The sequence below is a fragment of the Pteronotus mesoamericanus genome, unplaced genomic scaffold (assembly GCF_021234165.1).
Source record: "Pteronotus mesoamericanus isolate MK-2021 breed Mesoamerican mustached bat unplaced genomic scaffold, CSHL_Meso_final scaffold_54, whole genome shotgun sequence".
In the NCBI taxonomy this organism is placed as follows: domain Eukaryota; kingdom Metazoa; phylum Chordata; class Mammalia; order Chiroptera; family Mormoopidae; genus Pteronotus; species Pteronotus mesoamericanus.
In genome coordinates this window covers 32,854,560-32,876,748 of record NW_026555321.1, presented here as the reverse complement: position 1 = coordinate 32,876,748, position 22,189 = coordinate 32,854,560, and the positions used below count along the sequence as shown (strand labels likewise).

Genomic DNA, 22,189 nt, shown 5'->3' with positions numbered 1-22,189 from the left:
TTAATTCTTAATCTTACTCTCCAATCTTAATTATCACTAAATTGTTTCTCAAAGTCCCAATAATCATGCCAATAAAGCTAATATTTATTGATTACTTACTGGGTATCAAGTAGAGATTTTATATATTTTTTTAAAAATCCTCACAACAACCCTGTGAAGGAGGTAATCATTAGCTCCATTTTGAAAATGAAGAAACTCAGAGGATCAAGGGATAGAATGAGCTCACATGGCCTGACAGTGGGAGAACAGGAATTGAGCCAGAGAGGCTGTCCATAACCCCAACCACTGCACTAGAGTATAACATCAGTCTACTTGTTCATGATACAGAACCCAGACTTTTCTGCCCAAGGGCCTTTCCTTTGGTGTCTCTCCTTTTTCCTGAATCTCTGAGTATGTTTGCAGACACAGTGATGCACCACCTGCCAGATCCCCTTTAGGGCTGACTGACCGGTGGACTTGTTCCCCCAACTGTAAGGCGTGCTGCCAGGAGACGCCCCTAGCTGTCAGACTTGTTGGGGACTACCTCAGATAAAGAGGCATCTGCTCAAGGCCATGTCCCCTTCTGGGAACAACTTGAGGGTATAAAGGCCCACCCAGGCTCCTTGTCACAAACCAGGACAACTTGGAGGGTACCTGAGCTTCAAAGCACCCCAAGGACTCGGTTGAGGCTTTTGTTGCAACTTCACTGCGGCCCACCTTCTCCACTGCTGGCTCCCTTTCCTTCTATAGGTGGGCACCCCAAGAGCACTAGCTAATATACCTCTGCATCATAATCACTGTCTCAGAATTGGCCTTTGAGGGAACCTCCTGGAATAGATGCTAATCCTTCAAGGCTCATTTCAAATGCTGCTTCCCCAATGTAAAACCTTCTCTAAACTCCCTCTCTGCCAACACACACACACCAGCCCAGACTGGAGGTCCTCCTCTCTATGAACCAACTTCCCTCTCTGCAGTATTTGAATCACTGCTACACATCTGTCTTCACTTCCATTCTACACTGTGAACTCCTTGGGGGAGGGCATCATGTCTGACTCAATTCTCTGACTTCTTTAGCACCGGCCTTTACAACTGGGCTCTGGAGTCAGACAAATCTAGATTCCAATCCCAGCTCTACCTATATCAGCATCATCTTTCTCATCTGTAAAATTAAATGATGACAGCATCTTACTCCTAGGCTTTAAGAATTAAATGTCTATAGAATGCTTAGCATAGAACCTGGCATACAGTAAGCACTCACTAATTGTTTGTTATTTATAATCACTGTTTACCTACTGTCAGGATTGTACTAATATATGACTATTGAATGCATTGGGAATGCCTGATGGTGACCAGCGCAGAAAGTTGTACTGGAAGAGTGTGTGTTCACGACTTCATCTCCCTGGGAGATGGTAGAGACTGGCTGAAAGTTCCTCATGCCTTGGCAGCCTGCCCACATTGCTCGCTCTCCTGCGCGCGCGCACGCTCTCTCTCTCTCTGCCGGCCTCATAACTGGACCCTCCAGCATGCAAACCCTCACTCTCTCCTTCAACCCAATAATAAAAAATAAACTTGGCTCTGAATCCAAGACCATTGGTGCTTTTGATCTTGGTTACAAAGCAAAGCAATTATTGTGCACAAAAGCCCCGATTTATTTATGAAATGCGACAGACATCTTCGAGGCGGGAACGAAAAAGCTCACTTAAGACCAAGCCCTTATTGCCACACAGTGAATGGCTGCTTTCAAACACAAGCCCCCCTAAATGCTCTCTCTTCTCTGCTGAGAGTCTTTCCTCATTAGCGCTTCCTCTAGAGCACCACAGCTTCCAGCAATCAAATTCACTTCACTGCCTGGCAAGTAATTAAATTCTGCAGGCATCAGAGCATAGAATAATGGGTGGCTATTGTTAAGGAAGCTGAGGCTGGAAATGAAATGGATTTCAGTGTGCAGTCTCAAAAGTGGTTGGGGTGGGAAGGGAGAGCAAGCAGGATGCAGATGGAACCTCCCACTGGTGCACCACAGGTGGCAGTGAGTTCAGTACCAGACCTGGAGTCAAAAACCTGCGTTGGGGGCCAGATTCTATGCTTACCGAAGTGGGATAGGGGCTCAGCTGCTTTACTTGGAAAATGAGGAGGCTGGACTAGGTGGGTCATTCTCCATGTGTGGTCTCCCAGACCAGCAGCATCAACATCGCCTGGGAAATTGTTAGAAATGCAGACTCTCAGGCTCCACTCAGACCTACTAAGAAACTCTGGGAATGGGGCCCAGCAATCTATGTTTCACAAGACTTCCAGGGGATTCTGAAGCTAGAATTTACACACCAACCACTGGTAGGTAATGTTTAAAGATGAAGCCACAAACAAATGCATAAAGGTCGGGGGAGGCAAAATAAAGGAGCCAAGTAGGTAAGATATTCTGGACAATAGCAGGGACCATGGGCAGCGGAGAGTGTGCCCTGACTAAAGGGCCAGCAGCTACTCAGTTTTAGCCAAGTACTGCCAAGTATAAACCCTCGTGGATCTGGTATTTACAGCACTTTTTTAAGAGAAACACAAAATCATGATTTTTATATGAAATCCCACAATTTTCAAATGTTGGTTTAATTTTTTTTTAAATTATACTTTATTGATTATGCTATTACAGTTGTCCCAGTTTTTCCCCCCTTGTTGCTCTTCACCCAGCACCCTCCATTCCCTCAGGCAATTCCCACACCATTGTTCACATCTATGAGTCATGCGTATAAGTCCTTTGGCTACTCCATTTCTTGTACCATACTTTACATCCCTATGGCTATTCTGTAATTACCTAATCATACTTTTTAATCCCCTCACCTCTTTACCCATTCTCCCACACTCCCTCCCATCTGGCAACCATCAAAACCCTCTCTGTATCCATGATTCTGTCTCTGTTCTTGTGTGTTTAGTTTGTTTCCTAGATTCAATTGTTCATAAATATGTATTGACTGAAATTTTATTGTTCATAGCTTTGATCTTTTTCTTAAGTCCCTTTAACATTTCATGTAATAATGGTTTGGTGATGATGAACTTCTTTAATTTTTTCTTGTCTGGGAAGCTCCTTATCTGCCCTTCGATTCTAAATGATAGGTTTGGCGGGTAGAACAATCTTGGTTGTAGGTTCCTGCTTTTCATGATCTTGAATATTTCTTGCCAGTCTCTTGTAGTCTGTAAAGTTTCTTTTGAGAAATCAGCTGACAGTCTTCTGGGAACTCCCCTGTAGGTAACTAACTTCTTTTCTCTTGCTGCTTTTAAGATTGTCTCTTTAAACTCTTTATCACTTTTGGCATTTTAATTATGATGTGTTTTGGAGTGGGCCTCTTAGTATCTATCTTGTTTAGGACTCTCTGTGCCTCCTGGACTTGCATGTCTGTTTCCTTCACCAAATTAGGAAGTTTTCTTTCATTATTTTTTCAAATGGATTTCCAACTTCTTGCTCTTTCTCTTCTCCTTCTGGCAGCCCTATGACGTGAATGCTGGAATGCTTGAAGTTGTCCCATATGCTGCTTACACAATCTTCGGGGGTTTTTTATTCTTTTTTCTTCTTCTTGTTCTGATTTGTGGTTTTTTCTTCCTTATGTTCCAAATCATTGATTTGATTCTCGGCTTCATCCACTCTTCTATTGTTTCCCTGTAAATTGTTCTTTATTTCAATTAGTGTGTCCTTCATTTCTGACTGGATCTTTTTAGGCTGTTGAGGTCCTCACTAAGTTCCTTGAGCATTCTTATAACCAGTGTTTTGAACTCTGCATCTGATAGATTGCTTATCTCCCTTTAGTTTAGTTCTTTTTCTGGAGCTTTGACCTGTTCATTCATTTGGGCCATGTTTCTTTGTCTCCTCATTTTGGCAACCTCCCTGTGTTTGTTTCTATGTAGCAGGTAGAACTGCTATGACTCCCTGTCTTGGGAGTGTGGCCTAATGTAGTAGCTGTCCTGTAGGGCCCAGTGGCATAGCCTCCCTTATTATCCAAGCTGGGCTGAGTGGGCTGAGTACACCCTCCTCTTGTAATTGCGCCTCAGTTGCTGTTGACAGGTCAATGGGAGGGATTTACCCAAGCCAGTCAGCTGCAAGGACTGGCTGTGACCAATGACCACCAACCTCCGCCCTCTGTGGAGAATCAGCTGTGTAAGAGCAGGGTGATGGTGCTCTGACGTGGTCTGTAGTTGTCACTGGGTGCACAGGCTCTGAGGTTTTCTGGGTGGTGCAGGCCTAGGTCAGCCCCCACCTGTTTTGCCCAGGGCCACCCTGCCTGGGCTATGAAGCAATCTGAGATGGCTGCTATTTTTGCTGGGCTTGGAGATTCCCTGGCGAAGCCAAGCTGTGAATCTAGGCTGGATGCTGCTAATGCTGCACCTGAGGCCACTTATCAATAGGTACAGAGGCTGGGAGTCCACTGTTGCTTATTTGAGAGGATTTAGGAAGTTGTGCAGCTTGAGCCAAGACCTGCCATTCATATGAAAAAATCACTGTTAACAATCTGGGTGGGCTTGTAAATTGGGTGGGATGGGCAAATGGTGTCAGCCAGGTTGATGGAGTCTCAGATATGGCATCAGCCTGCCAGCTCTGTGGCTCTGTTGAGGGAGGGTTCAGAAAAGGGACAATGGCCTCTTCCCACCTGTTTCTGGGAGAAAGCTGTTCCCCAGCTCTCGCCTTGATGCTAGACACTTCAGTTCTTCCGTGTACGCCACTGGTGCCTTTCAAGCTGCTACGCCAGTGCTGGAGCTCAGAGGGTGTGAGTCTGAGTAAGTGGGTTCTTTAAGGGAACTGCCTGGAACTCCGGAAGTTTATTCCACTGATTCAATCCTCTCTGGTGTTTGCAGCCAGAAGGTGTGGGGACTTAGCTTCCTGGCACGGAAACCCTGGGCTGGGAGCTCTGTTGTGGGGCTGGGACTTCTCACTCCCAAGACATCCCTCCCGAATTTTTATCCATCACATGAGGATGTGGGACCAGCCCATTCCATGTCTGTGTCCCTCCTACCAGTCTGGATAGATGTGGTTTCTTTAATCCTGTAGTTGTCAGATTTCCCTTCAACTTGATTTCTGATGGTTCTGTGATGGTTGTTCTATAATTTAGTTGTAATTTTGATGTGGTTGTATGAGGAGGTGAGCCATGTTTACTTATGCCACCATCTTGACTGGAAGTCTCCACCCCGAAGATTTTCTTGACTGGCTCTCTAATTTTCTTAACATAGTGAGATTACCCTTGAGAACTGAAATCAGCTGTGGACCACTGTTTTGCCACCTCCATTGTGAGTTGCCTTGGATGGTCATCATGATGTACTGTACCCACTACGCTCTTGCCTTTATACTAACACTGAACCCCCAACTTCCCTTCCACACTTGGCAGACTCCTATTCAGCCTTTAATACCCAACTCAAGAGTCCCCTTAACTGTATCTAATTCTCAACTCTCTGCCCCACTTTCCACTTCTCCACTGTGAAGATACAGGAGAATTAAACATATGGCCAAAGAATTGAGTCATAGAAGAAGCTAACATTAAGGAGGAAGACACAGAGAAGTAATAAAACAGGCCTTTCCTACAAAGGAGGAATTAGGACCTCTTCAAAAAGATACCCCATTGCTGCTTGAAAAATCACTTAAATAAGGACACTGATCTCATTTGACCAGACTCTAATACAATAAAGTTTTTAAAGGGCAAATATTTAAAAAAAAACCAACGTGCAAAATTCATAGGATAGATTAAAAAACAGTTGGCACAAAAACACCTGGGAATTTGAGCTGAGAGTTCAGGGTGAAGAGACTATCATGAAAAAGGCAAAATGCCATCACAGATTTCATTATTAAAAATGAAGAGTCAATATCCCTGCTCTCCTCTTAGCTGGAAAGACCAAAGCATTCTGAATGCTCCCAAATATTAACTTCTGTGGGTTAGACCCAGGGAGTGACCCAGGGAGAGTATCCCTGTGGGGAGGAAACACAAAGCCAAATCACCAAAGATAAGTGAAGGAAACTGGAATGTTACCCAGAAGTGGGAAAGACCTGGGTAGGTGATCATGATTCCTGTCTTCAAGCAATTGACAGGTTTCCATGTAAATTTGAGTTATGTTGCCCTCAGGGCATGACCAGGCCCTCTGAATGGAAACATTGTAAGATTTCATCTCAACAATGGGGAGAATTTTTTTATTAATCAGGGTTGTCCCCAAATGGAATGAACTTTCCTGAGAGGTAATGAATGCCCTTTATTGAGGGAGATCCAGCAGAGGGAGGATGAATACTCTTGTGAAGGATGATAAAAGGACTGGAACGTAAAGCCTAGTAGATACCTGTTGACTTACTGCACCCGTTTTCCTTGGGGAATCACCCCTCACTCATTTTCTGTCTCATGAGTCAGGTGAAGATGAGTGTACACTTGGCTTCAGGGGTGGGTGTGTTTCTCAGGCCTGGTCAGTCCACACTGTATCCCCCAGCCACAGGTAGGAGTGCTCACGTGACTCACATCGGGCCAATCAGAGCCCATAAGATTCAATTCTGGAAAAAGGGAGTTCTTCCTTTCCACTGAACTTGAAGCAGGTAGGATGTAAGCCTGGAACTGCCAGGGGTCATCTGGTCATCACATGGAAACAGACTGACTACAAAAGAGCCCTTCATTGCCCCTCCTAAAAAAGGGTGTGTGTGGCGGTGGGGGGTGGGATTAAAACCGAGCTGCAGAGACTCAATTCCTTCCTGCCCTGGAAGTCCCCCACACCTGAAGCCCGGCTTGGCTCTAGAGAGCTTATAAATTCCCTTTCTTCTCTCAAGCAGGTTGAGCTGGGGTTCTGTTGTTTGCAACCATAAGAGTCCTAATCCCTACAATGACCTCTGAGACCTCATCCAGTTCCATTCTGCTATGGTGGACCTCACACTTAAAGCAAGGGCCACCTGCATGTACAAGTCCATTTGACCAGACAAATCCTAGAATGGCTTCTAGAATTTGAAGTGCTTCCTCTAGTCATATAAATAAATTCCACTGCAAAAGGGAAAGTGGCAAATCAAGAAAAGGTAGTTACTAAGTCAAATAGCATCTTGCATCTGTGAGAAGTGGGCAGTCAAGGCAGTTACCCAGGCCTAAGCCCAGGAAGAACACCTGGCCTGGAAGCCACTCCCACCTCCTGCAGATGCATGGCTAGAGCATGAAGTGATGGGGTGATGAAGGAACACACTCCCCTGCCCCACTCCAAGTGCTGTCTATCTCAGGAATGGAGAGGGGGCTCTATTCTTCAGAATCACTCATAAGCCAACATTCAATGAGCACCTACTGAAAGCCAAGCCTGTGCTGGACACTTGGCCTACATCTATTCTTCAAAACAGGCCTCTGATGGAGACATTGTCACCATCTCCATTTTCCAGTTAAGAAAACTAATGCTCTGGGAGACTTGCCCGGGGTCACCCAGTGAGTGAGAGGCAGTTCTGAGAGGTTCCAAAAGCACAGCCAAGCTGCCCCCTGCCAGTGATGACAATAGGCCCCGAGTCACCAAGTCTGTGTTCCCCTTGCAGCTGCACAGGCTTTACCTCCTCTTCTATAAAATGGGCGAGTGATGACCCCCGTCCCCAGTCTGACCAGGCGGCAGCCCCTGCAGTCATTCTGAGGCCTGCAGGAGCTATTATCAGGTAAGGAGTGCAGCCTCAGCGCTGAGATTATCTATAACTGATGTGACACAAAGGGGCCGTGCTGGACTCAATCAGCCAGCGAGGCCCTGTCCCCATCTCTCTCCTGGCCCACAGGGGCTGGGTTGTTTCCTTTGTTCCACAGGCACAAGCCTGGTAGCAAGGCCGCTAGGAGCTCAGCTGTAGACATTTTTTTCATTATTTTCCACCCTGTTAACCTCATCACAAGGGAGGCCGCTGTCAGCCTAAATGAGAACTGCAAAGATTCATCTTGCTTGTCCCTGGCCTCAGCTCAGAAAAAAGACCCTCCATTTCCTAAAGGCTCTGACGACCCTTTCTCTTGAGTCACCCCCGCCCAGGAAACAAGATGTGACAGTGGCAGCAGGCAGAGGCTTGTGATGGGACCAAGTGACCTGAATCACTTCAGTGGGGCTTTGCAAAGCGCTATGTGATTTTTTTTTATTGCATTGTATTTACTTTCCTAATTATGTTTGCTTATACAAATATTAAACTTAGACTGTGTTTCATTAGCATGGCCCCAGGCGGGCACCCGAGCACCCTGTGGAAGGAGGGAACTGGCCTGTGATCACAGTTTTGTTATAAAGTCATCCACAGAGTGGACAATCCTAACACAGACCCTGATGAGATTATTATATTTCATATCATCTTGTCCTCTTCCTGTGTTTCTAGCAATCCCAGGTCCCCTAATCCCTAAAACTGGCACCTGGTAAGAACAAATGAGCTGGATCATTTTAGTAGTAAGAGTCTCTTACATTCCTATAACCATAGCCGGTTTTCCTGAGCATTGAGGCCCAGATGCTGTTTTCCATGCTTTATTTGGGATTAAAAACCCTCTTAATCCTCCCACCTGTCCAGTGGGTATTTCTATCCCCACCTCACAAATGAGGAAACTGAGGCACAGAAAGTATAAGCAACAAGCCCAAAGACTAATGACGGAAAGCTAATGATGAAACCAGAACTATGACCCCAGGAATTTCAAGAATTCTGGACCCAAAGACCACACCCTGAACCACTTTCAACACCTTCCTCCTGCACTGGCACTGTTTCCTTTAACCCTCATACTGCTCCTGCGAAGTAGTGGATCTTAACCCCATTTGCAAGATAAAGAGGATGAGGCTCAGGAAGACTAAATACCTTGCCCACTTTACAAATGAGAAAACTGAAGGTCACAGAAGTGAGTTCAGTTCTTCAGACTTGCACACAACACCTAGTGTTTGCTCTGCGCTGTGCAAAGGGCTTGGGATACCGAGGCCTCAGGGGCATGAACCGTGACTGCTCCCTCCACTGGGCTTCTGGGCCCTTACAGGGTGAAAGCCTTCTGAAAGCAACTGAGCACTCTGTTAAAAGACTTAAAAATAAGCAAACTTTTGACCTCCCAATTCCTGTTGAAGAAACTAATCCTGGGAAATAGCAGTGAATGTAACAAAGGTGTACACAGGGTCCAGCACAAATAATGCCCCTGTTTTTTATTACGAAATCATAAGCATGTAATTCTGTAACATAACAATATCACATTTAAGCACACTATATGACATTTTAGGTGTTCGAATTGCTGTCCATCTTATGCGAGACAGTCACGTACCTACCAACCACACTTAAGCAGGTGTTACTTCTGCCGGACCCTGTTATTTTGTACAACATTGCTCACAAAAGCATTGTTTGTAAGAGTAAAAGAATGGAATAACTTAAGTGTTCAACAATAAGACATTGGTTAAATAAATTAGGGTACATTACAGAATGAAATATTCAAAAATGTTATAGAAATAATATTTATTGACATGAGAAAATTATGCAATTAAGTGTTACATAATGTTAGGTGACATAAGCAGACAGTAAAATCATACATGCAGTCTGATGTCACTGGGGAAAGTGCATATGTCTACTGGCAAATGTATAAATATATGAGCACTCAAAGAAAATGTATTTGCATATGTACATGATAAAGAAATACCTATGACACTTAAGTGGCTACTGCTGAGTGATAACATTTCAAGTGATTTTAATTTTTGTGTGCGCTCATGTCCATTTTTTCAAATTTCCTGGAACAAACACGAACTACTTATATGACCATGAAAATGTTTTTATTTTTGTGGTGATTGCAAAAATGACAGAGCCACCCGCCATATTCAGGACTGAAACTCAGGATCTGGGAGGTCAAGGCCAGCCCTCAGCCCCTCGCTCCCTTCAACACACCTGCCCTCCTGGCCTCACGTCCCCAGGCCACATGACACCCTGGCTGGCACAGGGTTGCCATGGCCAGCCTGGGGCAGAGACCCAGGCAGGTCAGGGGGCCTGTTTGCCTACCTTTTTGAAGAGTCTGATGACATCCTCACTGATCTGTGAGAGGCGGACGATGACATTGTTCATGAAGATGTCATTGAGAGTGGCGTGGTCTCGACTCTCCCGCCTGGTCTGATGCAGAACCAGATACCAGCAGTTCACAGGCGAGAGGAGGTACTGGTCCTTCCTGTGGAAACCAAGACAGCGTGGGTTGGCTTCACTGGAACTGTCATCCAGATAGTGTTCCAGTGTCACTCACGGGGGCTCTTTTGACGCTCATGGGACCCTTTCAAGCTCAGTTTTATTCTAACATACTCACAGTTAAGGAAACAGATACTACAAAAGCTGAAGCGACCCTCCCAAGGTCCCAGAGCCCTGCTGGGGCCCAAGCTCAGGTCTTTGACTCATGTCCCAACTATCCCCCTGCCCCGACCCCCTTCCCCACCCCGTGCATATGGCATTTGCTATGTGCTTCTCTGCCTTCTGGAAAGAAATCACCTTCCCAAGGGCTAAGAAATACTAAACGAGTTGTGTTTGAAATACATGTCTGAGTTCTAGAACTATGCAGAGGAAAGAACAAAATGTGAACACTTCTCTTTGCCTTCTCTGCCAGCCCAGGCCCTGGGGTCCCCTCAGGCTATTAAACCCTTTGTCCTCCCCCAGGACTGTGGGCCTGGAGAGTTTCAGGTTCTGTATTGGAGAGGAGGGACTAAGGAAAGCTGCTCTGAGTAAAGCACACATGAAGCAAGTAAATCTTTGTCCCGTAATGATGGATAGATTCTCAGCATCTTCTTGCTGAACATTATGCTAAAATAGAGTTATCTCAAAGTGTGGTCCCCAGACCGCCAATGGCAGCAGCACCTGGGGTCTTGTTAGAAATGCAGATTCCCAAGCCCCACTCTAGACCTGCTGAGTCAGAAGCTCTGTGGGTAGGGCCCGCAATGTGGATTTTAACAAACCCTCCAGGGGATGCTGATTCACACTCAAGCCTGAGAACCAGATATCTATATACCATCATTTCCCAAAGCTTGGGAAATGGGGTGCTGCCAAAAAATAAAATGGGGGAGTATCTCTCTCCAAGAGCCCTCTGTTAGCCTCAGTAAAGGGTATGTATATCTCATTCTCCAAGGAGAAAGAGGGAAGGGCAAAATCAAACCCGTAGTCCCATGTTACCATCTTGCCCTCTGACCCTGACTCTTCCTTTACTCCGCTTTCCATTGTGGGATGGAGACGTTGGAAAGGCAGGCTGTGGAGGGAGAGGCCCACCCGCCACCCTCAGGGTCTCCTAGGCCTGCCCTGCTCCACCTGTGCCCTAAGGGTGCGCCACCTATGAGCGCTGGCCACGGTTATGCTCTGAGCCTCCCACTATCAGCGTTTTTGAGGAAGGGAAGTCTGCTGACCCTTGCTAAGACCACATCATCCTCTCAAAGCCAAGTGCAAGTACTGGAAGGTACAGCCCCGAAGGCCTCTGGGCTCCCACTGCATGCCCACACCCTCACCCTGTCCAAACCCTGCACCTGGGAAGGGTAGGTGGAGCTCCTGCTACTTAGAGGAATTTCCTTTCTGTCATGAAATGGGCTAAAATTCTGTGTAGATAGCAGGAATTTGGGAGAAGGGAATTTGGTTATATAAAGCAGATAAATATATTAGTAACTCTCTAAGAAAAAGGGAGGAGATTTCTCCTTTGCTTATAGCCTAGAGAAAAAGCCAAAACACTAAAATTCGACCACCCAACCCAAATCCCTCAGCATTTACTTCCAGCCAGGTCTCAGGTGGGCTCTGGAGGAATGTAACACAGACCTGCCTTGGAGGGACTCCTTGTCAAGTGGCTGAGGCAGAAGAAAAAGATGACAGTGGAAGGTGACAAAGCCTTGTCCTATGTGAGAAGCTAAAGGCACCGCTCCTCCTGTGCTCTCTGGCTTTCACGCAGAGCTCTTTCCCACCCGGCCTTTACCCCTGCTGTCCCCTCCACCTGGGGTGTGTTAACCCCTGTTCCGGTCATGACTGCCTCTTTCTCTTCCTCTAGGTCTCAGTTTAAATGATACCTCCCCAGAGAGCATGCCTCTGACCACATTCTAAGGCGCAGGTCCTCAAAATGTGATCCCCAAGCAGCAGCAGCAGCATCACTTGGGGATGTATCGGAATGCAGGACCACTCCTGGCCATGGCAGGTTTGGTTCCACTCCAGACTACTCAGTAAGAAACAGTGCGAGTGCGCTCAGTGTCTGTGTTTTAACCAGACCTCCAGGTGATTCTGACGCACGTTCAAGTTTGTGAATATCTGCCTCAAGGAGTTTCCATCCCCCCTCACCTGTAAGTTCTTTCAGAGCAGGGACTGTTTCTGTTTTAGTGCCACATCCAGTGCTGAGCAACGTGCCTAACGCATAGGAGAGGCTATGGAAGAGAGGCCCATAAAAAGAAAAAAGGTCACATTCATGCTGGGGCTTGAAGAATGGGTAGGGGCTGAGAAAGATGGAATTATGAGCAGAGGAAACTGTGGATACAAAGATAGAGAAGTAGCTCAGTAGAGCAAGAATTCCAATTGTGGTGGGAGAGGATAAGCAGGACAGGATAGGTAGGACAGAAGGCTGGGGAGATTGGTTAAGGGCTTGACTTGAGCGGGGCAGGGGCTTTGAATGACAGGTGAATGAGCTGGGCCTTTATCCTCTAGGCCACACGGTTCTCAACCTGAGTTGCACATTAGAACCACCTGGGAAGCTTTTAAAACTACCAAGACCCAGGCCCCATTCAAGACAAATTAAGTCATAATCTCTGGAGGTAAGTCCTGGTATTGGTATTTTTTAAACATTTTCTAGAAGATTCTAATGTAGGAGTTATGGAAGTTATTTAAGCAGAGGTATGATGTGACCAATGTGTGTCTTAGAAAGATCATTGAGGACAGATTGGAGGATGGAAGGATGATGGATGGATGGACCGATGGATGGATGGATGGATGGATGATGGGTAGGTGGGTGGATGGGTTGGTGGGTGATTGGATTGATGGGTAAATGGGTGGATGGATGGGTGAATAAATGAATAGATGGTGGATAGGTGGGTGTGGGCACAGGCATAGGGCTGGAGACAAGACGACCAGTCAGGAGGTGATCTTAGTCCAGGAAAATAAAGATAATGAGGGCTTGGGTGGCGGCCAGAGAAGGCTGGACTTGGGGGACTCCTCAGCAGGAGAGCAGATGATCTTGGAGACATCCTGGAAAGAGTAGGAGGTAGGAAGGAGGGGTAGATGGTGATTCTGAGGTTCAGATCTCAGGCAACTGGGTGGATGCTGATGACATGAACCAAGATAAGAACTGCAAGGGAAGAAATAGGTTTGGGCAGAAAATACTTTTCACAACCCATTTTTCACTGCTTCCTAGGTGGCAATAGAAATGGAAAGCTTAGAGTAAAGGAAAGATGAGATAATGAAGCTGTTACCTAAATTACTTCAGGGGCTTAGCTCAGCCTGGGATGTAAGAATTGAGCAGCATCAGGGAATTAAATGTGCAAAATTTATGGAAGTCACAGCCAGAAGGAGAGTTTTGGGGGTGGGGGGATGAAAAAGATCTTAAAAGGGTGCTGAAGTGCTGGGATGGCTTCAGAACCATTAATGAGGCCACCTTGTCAGGGAGATTGGATAAGAGAAAGAACAGAAAGGACAGCACTTTCCTTATGAGAAGCCGTGGGCAGGAGGCAGTGCAGCCTTGGATGGAATTACCAGGGCAGGCAGAATAAGTGTAGGTAAGCAGGAGAAAGTTACCGGGAAGCAACCAAGGGCTTGTCAAAGTGAGCAGCCGCTGGGAAGATGAAAGTCTTGGTTCATTCAGGCTTTCACTCCTGTGGCATCTGTCCGAGTATATGTGCCAGGCACAGCTGGACGCTGAGGAGGCCGCGACCAAAGCAGGCAAGACCCTGATCCCCCACAAAGAAACGAGATGATGATACAGCCTCATAAGTGTAGTGATGGGAAGGAGGCTGTGCTGCAAAGGAGGTGGTGGTGGGGTGGGCATGCACGGCTTCCTGGAAGAAGCATATTCTAGATTGAGAACTAAAGGCTCGAATAATTTTATAGGGCAGAGCTTTCAGGGTGGAGAAATATAATGAGCAAAGGCCCAGACAGCAGCCAGAGAGAGCATGTTGGTGACCTGAACATGGCCGGAGGGGGTTTCCGCATGGCGTTCTCGGGGGGATGGGAGTGATAAAAGAGGTTGGAGAATTAGACAGAGGCCACATAGCTAAGGGCCCTTCTGTCCCAAGAGAGAGTGTAAGCTTTGTATTGAGGTCAGCAGGGAGCCATTGAAGGGTTTGGAGCAGGGAAGTGAAATGATAAAACTGAATTTTCAAACTTTCATCCTGGCTTCCATGAGGAGGGTGGGCTTGCAGGGGCCAGGAGAGAAGGTGAGGGGTCCATGAAATACTTAGGTAGTAAACTGACTGGATTTGGAGATCGAATGGGACTAGGGTTGGAGTTGGGAGGGAGAAAAAAGATGTTAGGGCCACTCCCAAGGTTTCCGGGTTGGGCTCCTGGAAGAGCAGAGGTGGCATTTACTGAGATGAGGATGAGCTGGTCCGAGGTGGGACATGGAACATGACGAGCCTAAAGGGCTTATGGAACATCCAGACAGAAATACCTGGGCTAGAGACAAGCATGAAGCCAACATGGAGCGCACAGCCTAGTGAGGGGACGCTAACCCTCAGACAGCTCAGCAAATGTGTGCGAAGTTACAACTGCAGAGAGTGCTAGAGAGGAGAGCGTGTGCCATGAGAGCCCATACCAAGGGGCACAAGCCTGCCTGACTTCAGGGGTCACTGAAGTGTCCCGGAGGAAGGGGTCCTTTGGCCGGGCTCTGAAGAAAGAGTTGAAGGGAGCAAAGTGAAGAAGGTCAGGAGAGTGGACTTGGGGAACAGCCCCAGGCAGAGGGAACAGAATGGGCAAAGTCTCCTGGAGGAGCAGGGAACTCACTGAATTTCAGGAACCCATTAAAGGCTAGTATGGCTGAAGCCCAGGAAGCAAGGTGGTGGAGGGGGCAGGTGCAGGGTCTGGCATCTGCAAGATCGGTGCATTGATGACCGTCCTGTTGGCCGTCTGGACTGTTCGGGGACTCCAGAAAGAAGCACCTAAGCCACAGATGGCAGAGCTGGACACTGGTCTTTGGGGACCTTGAGTTTTGTCCTTCCTTTTTCAAGGGGTTACTTGTTTTTTTGAAAGTGGGACTCGTTGGACCTGAGAGCCATTTTTGCCTGCTGCAGCTACACTTTTGGAGGGTATCGACATGAGCCTGGCCCTGCGCTTTCTCATCTGAGGTACATCTTGAGCAGCCTTTCTATTTTTCCAATCTAGCATCTGAGCATCTATACAGCAGGTGGAAGGGGCTGAGCTAAGGCATAATGCGAGAACTTTCATATATATATATATATATATGTATTTTGCCAGAAAATAGCAATGAAAATTTCTGGTGAGTCACAGCTTTCTTTCTTTGGCTAGGGGAGTTGGGTCTGAGGCTCCACGAGACTGCAGCTCGAGCAGTGAGGCTGTGCCAAGCTGGTGAGTTAGGAAAATGAAATTAGCAGTGAGCCAGCTTCTCCCGCTTCTCAGCGGGGTTGGGGGGGCGGGGACCGGAAAATTCCGCTAGGCAAACAGAACCCATTTCCCGGGTCGGCAGAGTCCCAGATTGCAGATGAATCCAAATCTACTGCCCTGAGAATGTGGTCTCTCAGGGAAGGAGGTGAGCTCCTGCAGCTGACACGGTCCCCCTAGATGCCAAGTCCCTGCTTCTGGCTTCCTGCTCCTTTCCAGAATATTCTTGGGCCTTACATTGGGCTTGCTTGGGCATTTGCTCACAAAGCTTCCTCTGAAAAGTGCTCCCTCATATAGTTCCAAGGCCAAAAAGGTGCAATTTAACTCTTGCTACCTAAGCTGCCTTGAACAGGAAGTGGAATCCATTACCCTATCTTGGAGCATGAATCATTAATTCTGCTAATAACTGGGTGCCATCTTTTGTGCCAGGCAGTGGTAAGCAAAATAAGCCATGTTCCCTGATGCATGGAGCTTACAATCCAGTGGGGGCCTCATGTGTCAATCAACTAGTCGCATACAGAGATAGGAAACTGCAGCAGCGGGAGGGGCCCTGAAGGGAAAATGCATGGTGCCATGAGAGTCTACCCGGTAAGGTGGAGGTAAGCGTCAGTTCACCATGCTAGTCCTTCTTGTCACTGAGACCTCAGCTGAGATGTCTCTAGTTGGGGGGCCTTCCTGGATCCCCAGAGGCCCCCCAGTCTCTAGCACACCACCCTATTTTATTGTCATTACAACACTACCGCACCTGAACTTCGTTCTATTCATTTATTTTTTTGTTTCCGGTCTTTGACCCCCCTCTCTAGCTTTATCTGTCCAGTTCACCACTGCGGCTCTGGTGCCAGGCAGGGCTGGACACACAGTTGGCTGAATAGGTGGAAAGTGCCCAGAGAATGATCTGGCACCAGAAGGATGCATAGGTTTCAGCACAACACTGGGATAAGGGAGAACATGCCCAGAAGTAAATGTGAAGGCTCAGTGAGAATGGGTACCTTCTAGAACTAGGAAAAGGTAAGTGTGGCCTGAGGGCACAGAGGTGGGGGGAGGGCTCTGGCAGGCCAGACTGGTTCCAGGAGCCAGTCCTTGAAGGACAGGAAGAGGACCTGGGCTGTGTACTGCTGTATACAGGGGCTGTTGTAACAAGTGTCACAACTAGGTGGCTTAAACAGCAGAAACGTATTGTCTGTCAGTTCTGGAGGCTAAAAGTCTGAGATCAAGGTGTTGGCAGGGTTGGTTTCTTCTGAGAGCTATGGAGGAGACTCTGTTCCATGACTTTTCCTTGACTTCTGGTGGTTTGCTGGCAATCTGTGGTGTTCCTTGGCTTCTAGACACATCATCCCAATCTCTGCTTTCATGTTCATATAGCATTCTCACTACACATTTGTGTATGTCCACATGTTTCCTTGTTATAAGGACATCAGTCTTGTTGCATTAGGGCCTATGCCAATGACCTCATTTTTACTTGATTACCTCTATTCTATAAGCCTCTTGAAGGCAGGAACAATCTCTTATATTTCCTGGTCTCCCCCATAGCCCTTGGCAGAATCCAATTCATTCATTCATTTATTCACTCACTCTTCTAATGTTTTTTGAGCGTCTGCTTTGTGCTAGTCACTATGCTAGTCACAGAGGATTAAAAAGATGACTGGATATGTCTTGAGAATACTCACATCTCATGGATGAAACTAACACCAACCAAGAATTACAGCTATTGGTCAGAACACCTTTGATTAAAGTGACAGAAATACTTCAGACTGATTTAAGCAAAAATGATAGTAATGGGAGGAAGGGAAATTTAAAGGATCAAAAATTTTAATAAAAAAAATATAAAGAAATCTGAGGTGATTGGCCTCAGGCACAACAGGATCCAGGGGCTCAAAGGATATCATCCTATTCTTACTCTCTCTATCTCTTGGTTCTGCTTTCCTCTCTGTTGGCTTCACTCTCAGGCCTGCCCTCTCCCGAGCAAAAATACCCTGACTGCTAGTAATCCCCATAGAAAGAGACCTTTTCCCAGCTATTTCACCAAAAGGGCTGAATTGCACCTCACTAGATTAAAGGTCTGTAACCAAGATGATGCATTGCTGGTCACAAGCTAACCAATGCTCAGGGATGATTCCCCAGAGATCAAAGGAAGAGGGGAGAGATGCAGATGCTGCAAGGGAGAGTAGCAAATGTCTACTATGTTATGTTCTGTAAGGAACTAGATCCCAGAGGAGTAAAGGAGGGAAGGCGGTGTTAATTTTGCCTCAGGGTAGAGGGAGAGCCACAGGAACATTTGCACTGGGCCTTGAAGTACACATAAGAGCTTGCCAGGTGGAAAGAGCAAAGAGCAATAAGAGCATGCTGCAGGAAGAGGAAATGTGGATGTGAAGTTGTGATGTGTGACAGGGTTGTTCCAAAGCTATCTGGGTAGGAGGCAGTAAGGCAGGGTGCGGTGGAAGCAGAGGGAGCTAGCTGTGCCAGATAACGAAGGGCCTCATAGGTCAAGGCTGAATGAAGGTGTTAAGTTGGCCAGTGATGTGATCACAGCAGCAGGAAGGCCAAGTGGGAAGCAGAGCAGCCAGGCAAAGAGGGGTGGGAGGAGTTTGGTGTGGGGGTCTGCCTTCGAGCCACCTCATGGCAGACAGTGGGCACGATGAGGCCTCAGTGCAGGGGAGCCCCTTTGGGCCAGCTGAAGTCCACTGACTTAGAAGCTGCCTTTGGCTGATACCAGCCCTGAGACAGAGCAATTCAGAAGAGGAAAGGCTATATCCATCAGGTCACCTGGCTGAAGCAGGTTCTGCTTCCTGTGCTGGGGTGCTTCAGAGTCAAAGCTGGAGCGCAAATACCAGTTCTGCACCTCCGCAGCTGGGTGAACTTGGGAAGTTAATTAAACTTTTTCTTTCTTTATCTACAAACTGGGTTGATAACACTTCCCTCACAGTGTCACTTTAAGGATTAAATGAAGTAATTCATAGGATGCTATTACCATCAAAACCAGCATATAATAATTATTATCATCATCACTATCATTACCACCCGCATCTCACTAGGATGTTGGGAAAATCCAATGACTGCTGTATGTATGTAGATGTATGGCCAATGGTAGGTTCTCTACAAATGTTGGTTTTCTTCGCCCCATTACTACCTTCTCTCCCTGCAAACTCTTACATGTATTGCAAGACCTTGTGCAAATGGTTCTGTGACTTCCCCTCAACCATGGGGCAGAATTATTCCCTCACTCATTTGTTCCTCACACTTCAAAGTGACAGCACACTGGGTCTGGTGTATTACCTCTGAGCTCCCCTGGACTTGCTGAATGTATTCTTGGCACCAGAATGAAAATCCCTGCCTCCAGGCAATGCTTGGCCAACCTCATCTTCTCTTTCCCCTCAAAGCCCCCTTTGCCTTGGTTTGTCTACCTGCAAAATGGGTGTACCATGTAGTGTGTACAGTGCTAGGCAGAGGAAGGGCCCTGCCCCATGGCTCCTCTGTCCTGTTCTCTCACTGTTTAGCTGAGGATCTTAAGCCAGGCTCACCCTGGCTGGCCATCAGGTTCCTTGCCCGTCAGGTGGGGATGATGACACCTTCCCTGACTCCCCCCCACCCCAACAGGATTCTTGGGAGGATTTAAGCAGCTATAGGCTGGGAAAGCACTTTGCAAAGTGTAAGGTACTGTGTAATTGTCAGAGGTCATTATTACTCTATTTGCCTAATGGGATGGAGTCAAAACTAAACCTTTGCTTATTACAGCTGGTTAAAATCTTTATTACAACATCTACTTTTCATTTTAGGATAAAATTTAAATGATATGCTTGTATCATGTGCATCAAGCATCTCATACATAAACAAATCACATCCTGGTTAATGCTTTGGATGTTGCTGATTATAGTCTCTGAGGATCTCAAGAAACCTGGGTGGCATCTGGGAGAAGACCAGAAGGAAACACTGGAAGGAGAAAAAGGGGCTGCAGCCATTGCAAAGACCATTCTTTAGGCTGAGCCTCCTGACTTAAAATCCCTCCCAGCAATGAGAAGAGGGAATTGAAGGATGCAGAGGGTGACAATGAAAGATGTTCACTTTCCGGGAGGAGCTGGAAGGGGCCCCCGGGGTGTCATGCCGGCTTCAGGATCTTTGCCATTCCTGCGCGTCACCACACTTAATACTTTCCTGTTGGCTGTCCTCCTTTACTCAACTGAATTTACTTATAAAGGACTTTCCCTAGTATTAGTTAAAATAACATATTAAAAACCAGCACCACGTGGCATAAATAAAAGGTAACTGAAAAAGTAAGTTTAAGGAAAACAAAACAGTCTCACCACTCCCAAACAGATGCTGATGCCTGAGGTCTTTCTCAGTTTGTAAAAAGGGAGATTAGAGAGGCATTAGCAACACATCTGTACCAAACTCAGACTTTCTCCTTGAGGCAACCTGAAGCTGGAAAAAGACTTGAAAAGATAATTCAATATTTATGGTTCATGGGCAATTAATGATCCCTCCCTCATTTGGAGGAACATTGATCCAGTCTGACAATTCATCACATTACAGAAATGCACCCCTAAAACACCCCGCCTTTGAGTATACACTTTCACAGATTAGGAACACACGCCTTCCAAGGCAGCCTTTTGTGTGCTAGACAGCTCTGGACAGCTCTGGCTACTGGAAAGTTCTCAAGGTTGAGTTGAAGTCAGCTTCTTTGAAAATGCTATTTTGGACCTCATTTTGCTCCTTCTGTAGCTACACAAAATAGATCTATTTCCTTCATGTATTTGAAGAAAGTATTTTGTTGTAATTTGTACTTTTTAGTTATTCATTCAAAAAACTTTGATAGAGACTCAAAATGACTACTAAACTACAGAACCATCATTTAGAACCACCAGAAATCTGGCTGAATGGAAGTCCTACAACTGGGATTAAAAGAAGAAACCACACTGAGACTGGTAGGAGGGGTGGGGGCCTGAAACACTCTGGTCCCACACCCATGTATGGGGGATAAAAATCAGGAGGCATATCTCAGCTGCAGAGGTTCCCCCTGAGAAGTGAGGGGTCGCAGCCTCATACCAGGCCCCACAGCCCAGAGTTCCAGTGCCAGAAAGATAAGTCCCCATAACTTCAGTCTAAAAACCAGCAGGGATTGTGGCTGAGGGAAACGAAGCCTCCTGGAGTCCCAGGCATTCTTCCTAAAGCGCCTGTGCACAGACTTAATTGGACTTGCTCTCAGCTTCAGCACTGGGGCAGCAGCTCAACAGCACCAGGGACACACAAGGAGAAACTAAACTCTAGCATCAGGGCAGTACCTGGAAGGGCAGATTCTCCCAGACAAAAGTGCTGGCTGAGGACATCGTTCCTTTCTGAGACCACTCCCCGCAACCACCTCCACAAGGTACACACTCAAGGAGCAGACTCAGTGGGCATCCGACCCCTACTGAAGAAAGTCCTGCTCTGTGGGGTGGGCCCCGGCACTGCTGATCCTCCATGGGGATCAGAGGTTGCAGCTAGTTCTTTCAGGTGATTGCCTTGGAGGTGAATCCCCTTTCCACTTGATTGCCAAAAGGAATCAAGGCTCAACTATAACAAAAGGGTGTACACAACCCACAGAGGGAATACTGTGCAACTGGAGTGCCCGGCTTGGATGATAAGGGAGGCTGGGTCAATGAACCCTACAGAACACCTGCTACATTAGGCCACTCTACCAAGCCCAGGAGATGTAACAGCTCTACCTAATACATAGAAACAAACACAGGGTGGTTGCCAAAATGAGACAAAGAAACATGTCCCAAATGAAAGAACAGAACAAAAATGCAGAAAAAGAACTAAACAAAATGCAGACAAGCAACCTACTAGATGCAGACTTCAAAACACTGATTATAAGGATGCTCAGTGAAATTAGTGAGAACTTCAACAGCATATAAAAGGACATTGAAACCATAAAAAAGAACCAGTCAGAAATGAACAATACACTACTGAAATGAAGAATAATTTACAAGGAAACAACAATAGAGTAAATGAAGCCGAGAATCAAAACAGTGATTCGGAATATAAGAAAGCAAATAATGCCCAATCAGAATAGTAAAAAGAGAAAAAATGAAGATAGTGCAAGGAGCCTCTGGGACAACTTCAAGCATACCAACGTTTGCATCATGGGGGTGCCAGAAGGAGAAGAGAAAGAACAAGAAATTGAAACCCTATTTGAAAAAACAATGACAGAAAACTTCCCTAACCTGGTGAAGGAAATAGACACACAAGTCCAGGAAGCACAGAGTCCCAATCAAGATAAACCCAAAGAGAACTACACCAAGACACATCATAATTAAAATGCCAAAGGTTAAAGATAAGCAATCTTAAAAGCAGCAAGAGAAAAGCAGTTAGTTACCTGCAAGGGAGCAAGACTGTCAGCTGATTTCTCAACAGAAACTTTGCAGGCCAGAAGAGACTGGCAAGGAATATTCAAAGTGATGGAAACAAGGACCTACAACCAAGATTATTCTAGTCATCAAAGCTATCATTTAGAATCAAAGCTTTTCAGATGAGAACAAACTAAAGAGTTCATCACCACCAAACCAGTATTACATGAAATTTTAAATGCTCTTCTTTAAGAAGGAAATGAAGAAAAGAAAAAGAAAGATAAAAGATGAACAATAAAATACATATCTATCAACAACTGAATCTAAAAAACAAAATAAAAAAACAAGTACACTAGAAATAGACTCATAGATACAATTTTGATGGTTGCCAACTGGG

The 22,189-nt window shown here is 46.3% G+C and overlaps 1 protein-coding gene across 5 annotated transcripts in view; it reads right to left on the bottom strand.

The window, feature by feature from the left end:
* The window catches only part of SRGAP3 (SLIT-ROBO Rho GTPase activating protein 3), a 238,718-nt gene that overhangs the window by 94,149 nt on the left and 122,380 nt on the right, over window positions 1-22,189 (bottom strand). For all 5 annotated transcript variants that reach the window (XM_054595576.1, XM_054595577.1, XM_054595573.1 and 2 more), the window contains exon 3: window positions 9,923-10,085. In XM_054595576.1, coding sequence (XP_054451551.1) covers window positions 9,923-10,085 — 163 coding nt within the window. The remainder of the gene's footprint in view (window positions 1-9,922; window positions 10,086-22,189) is intronic.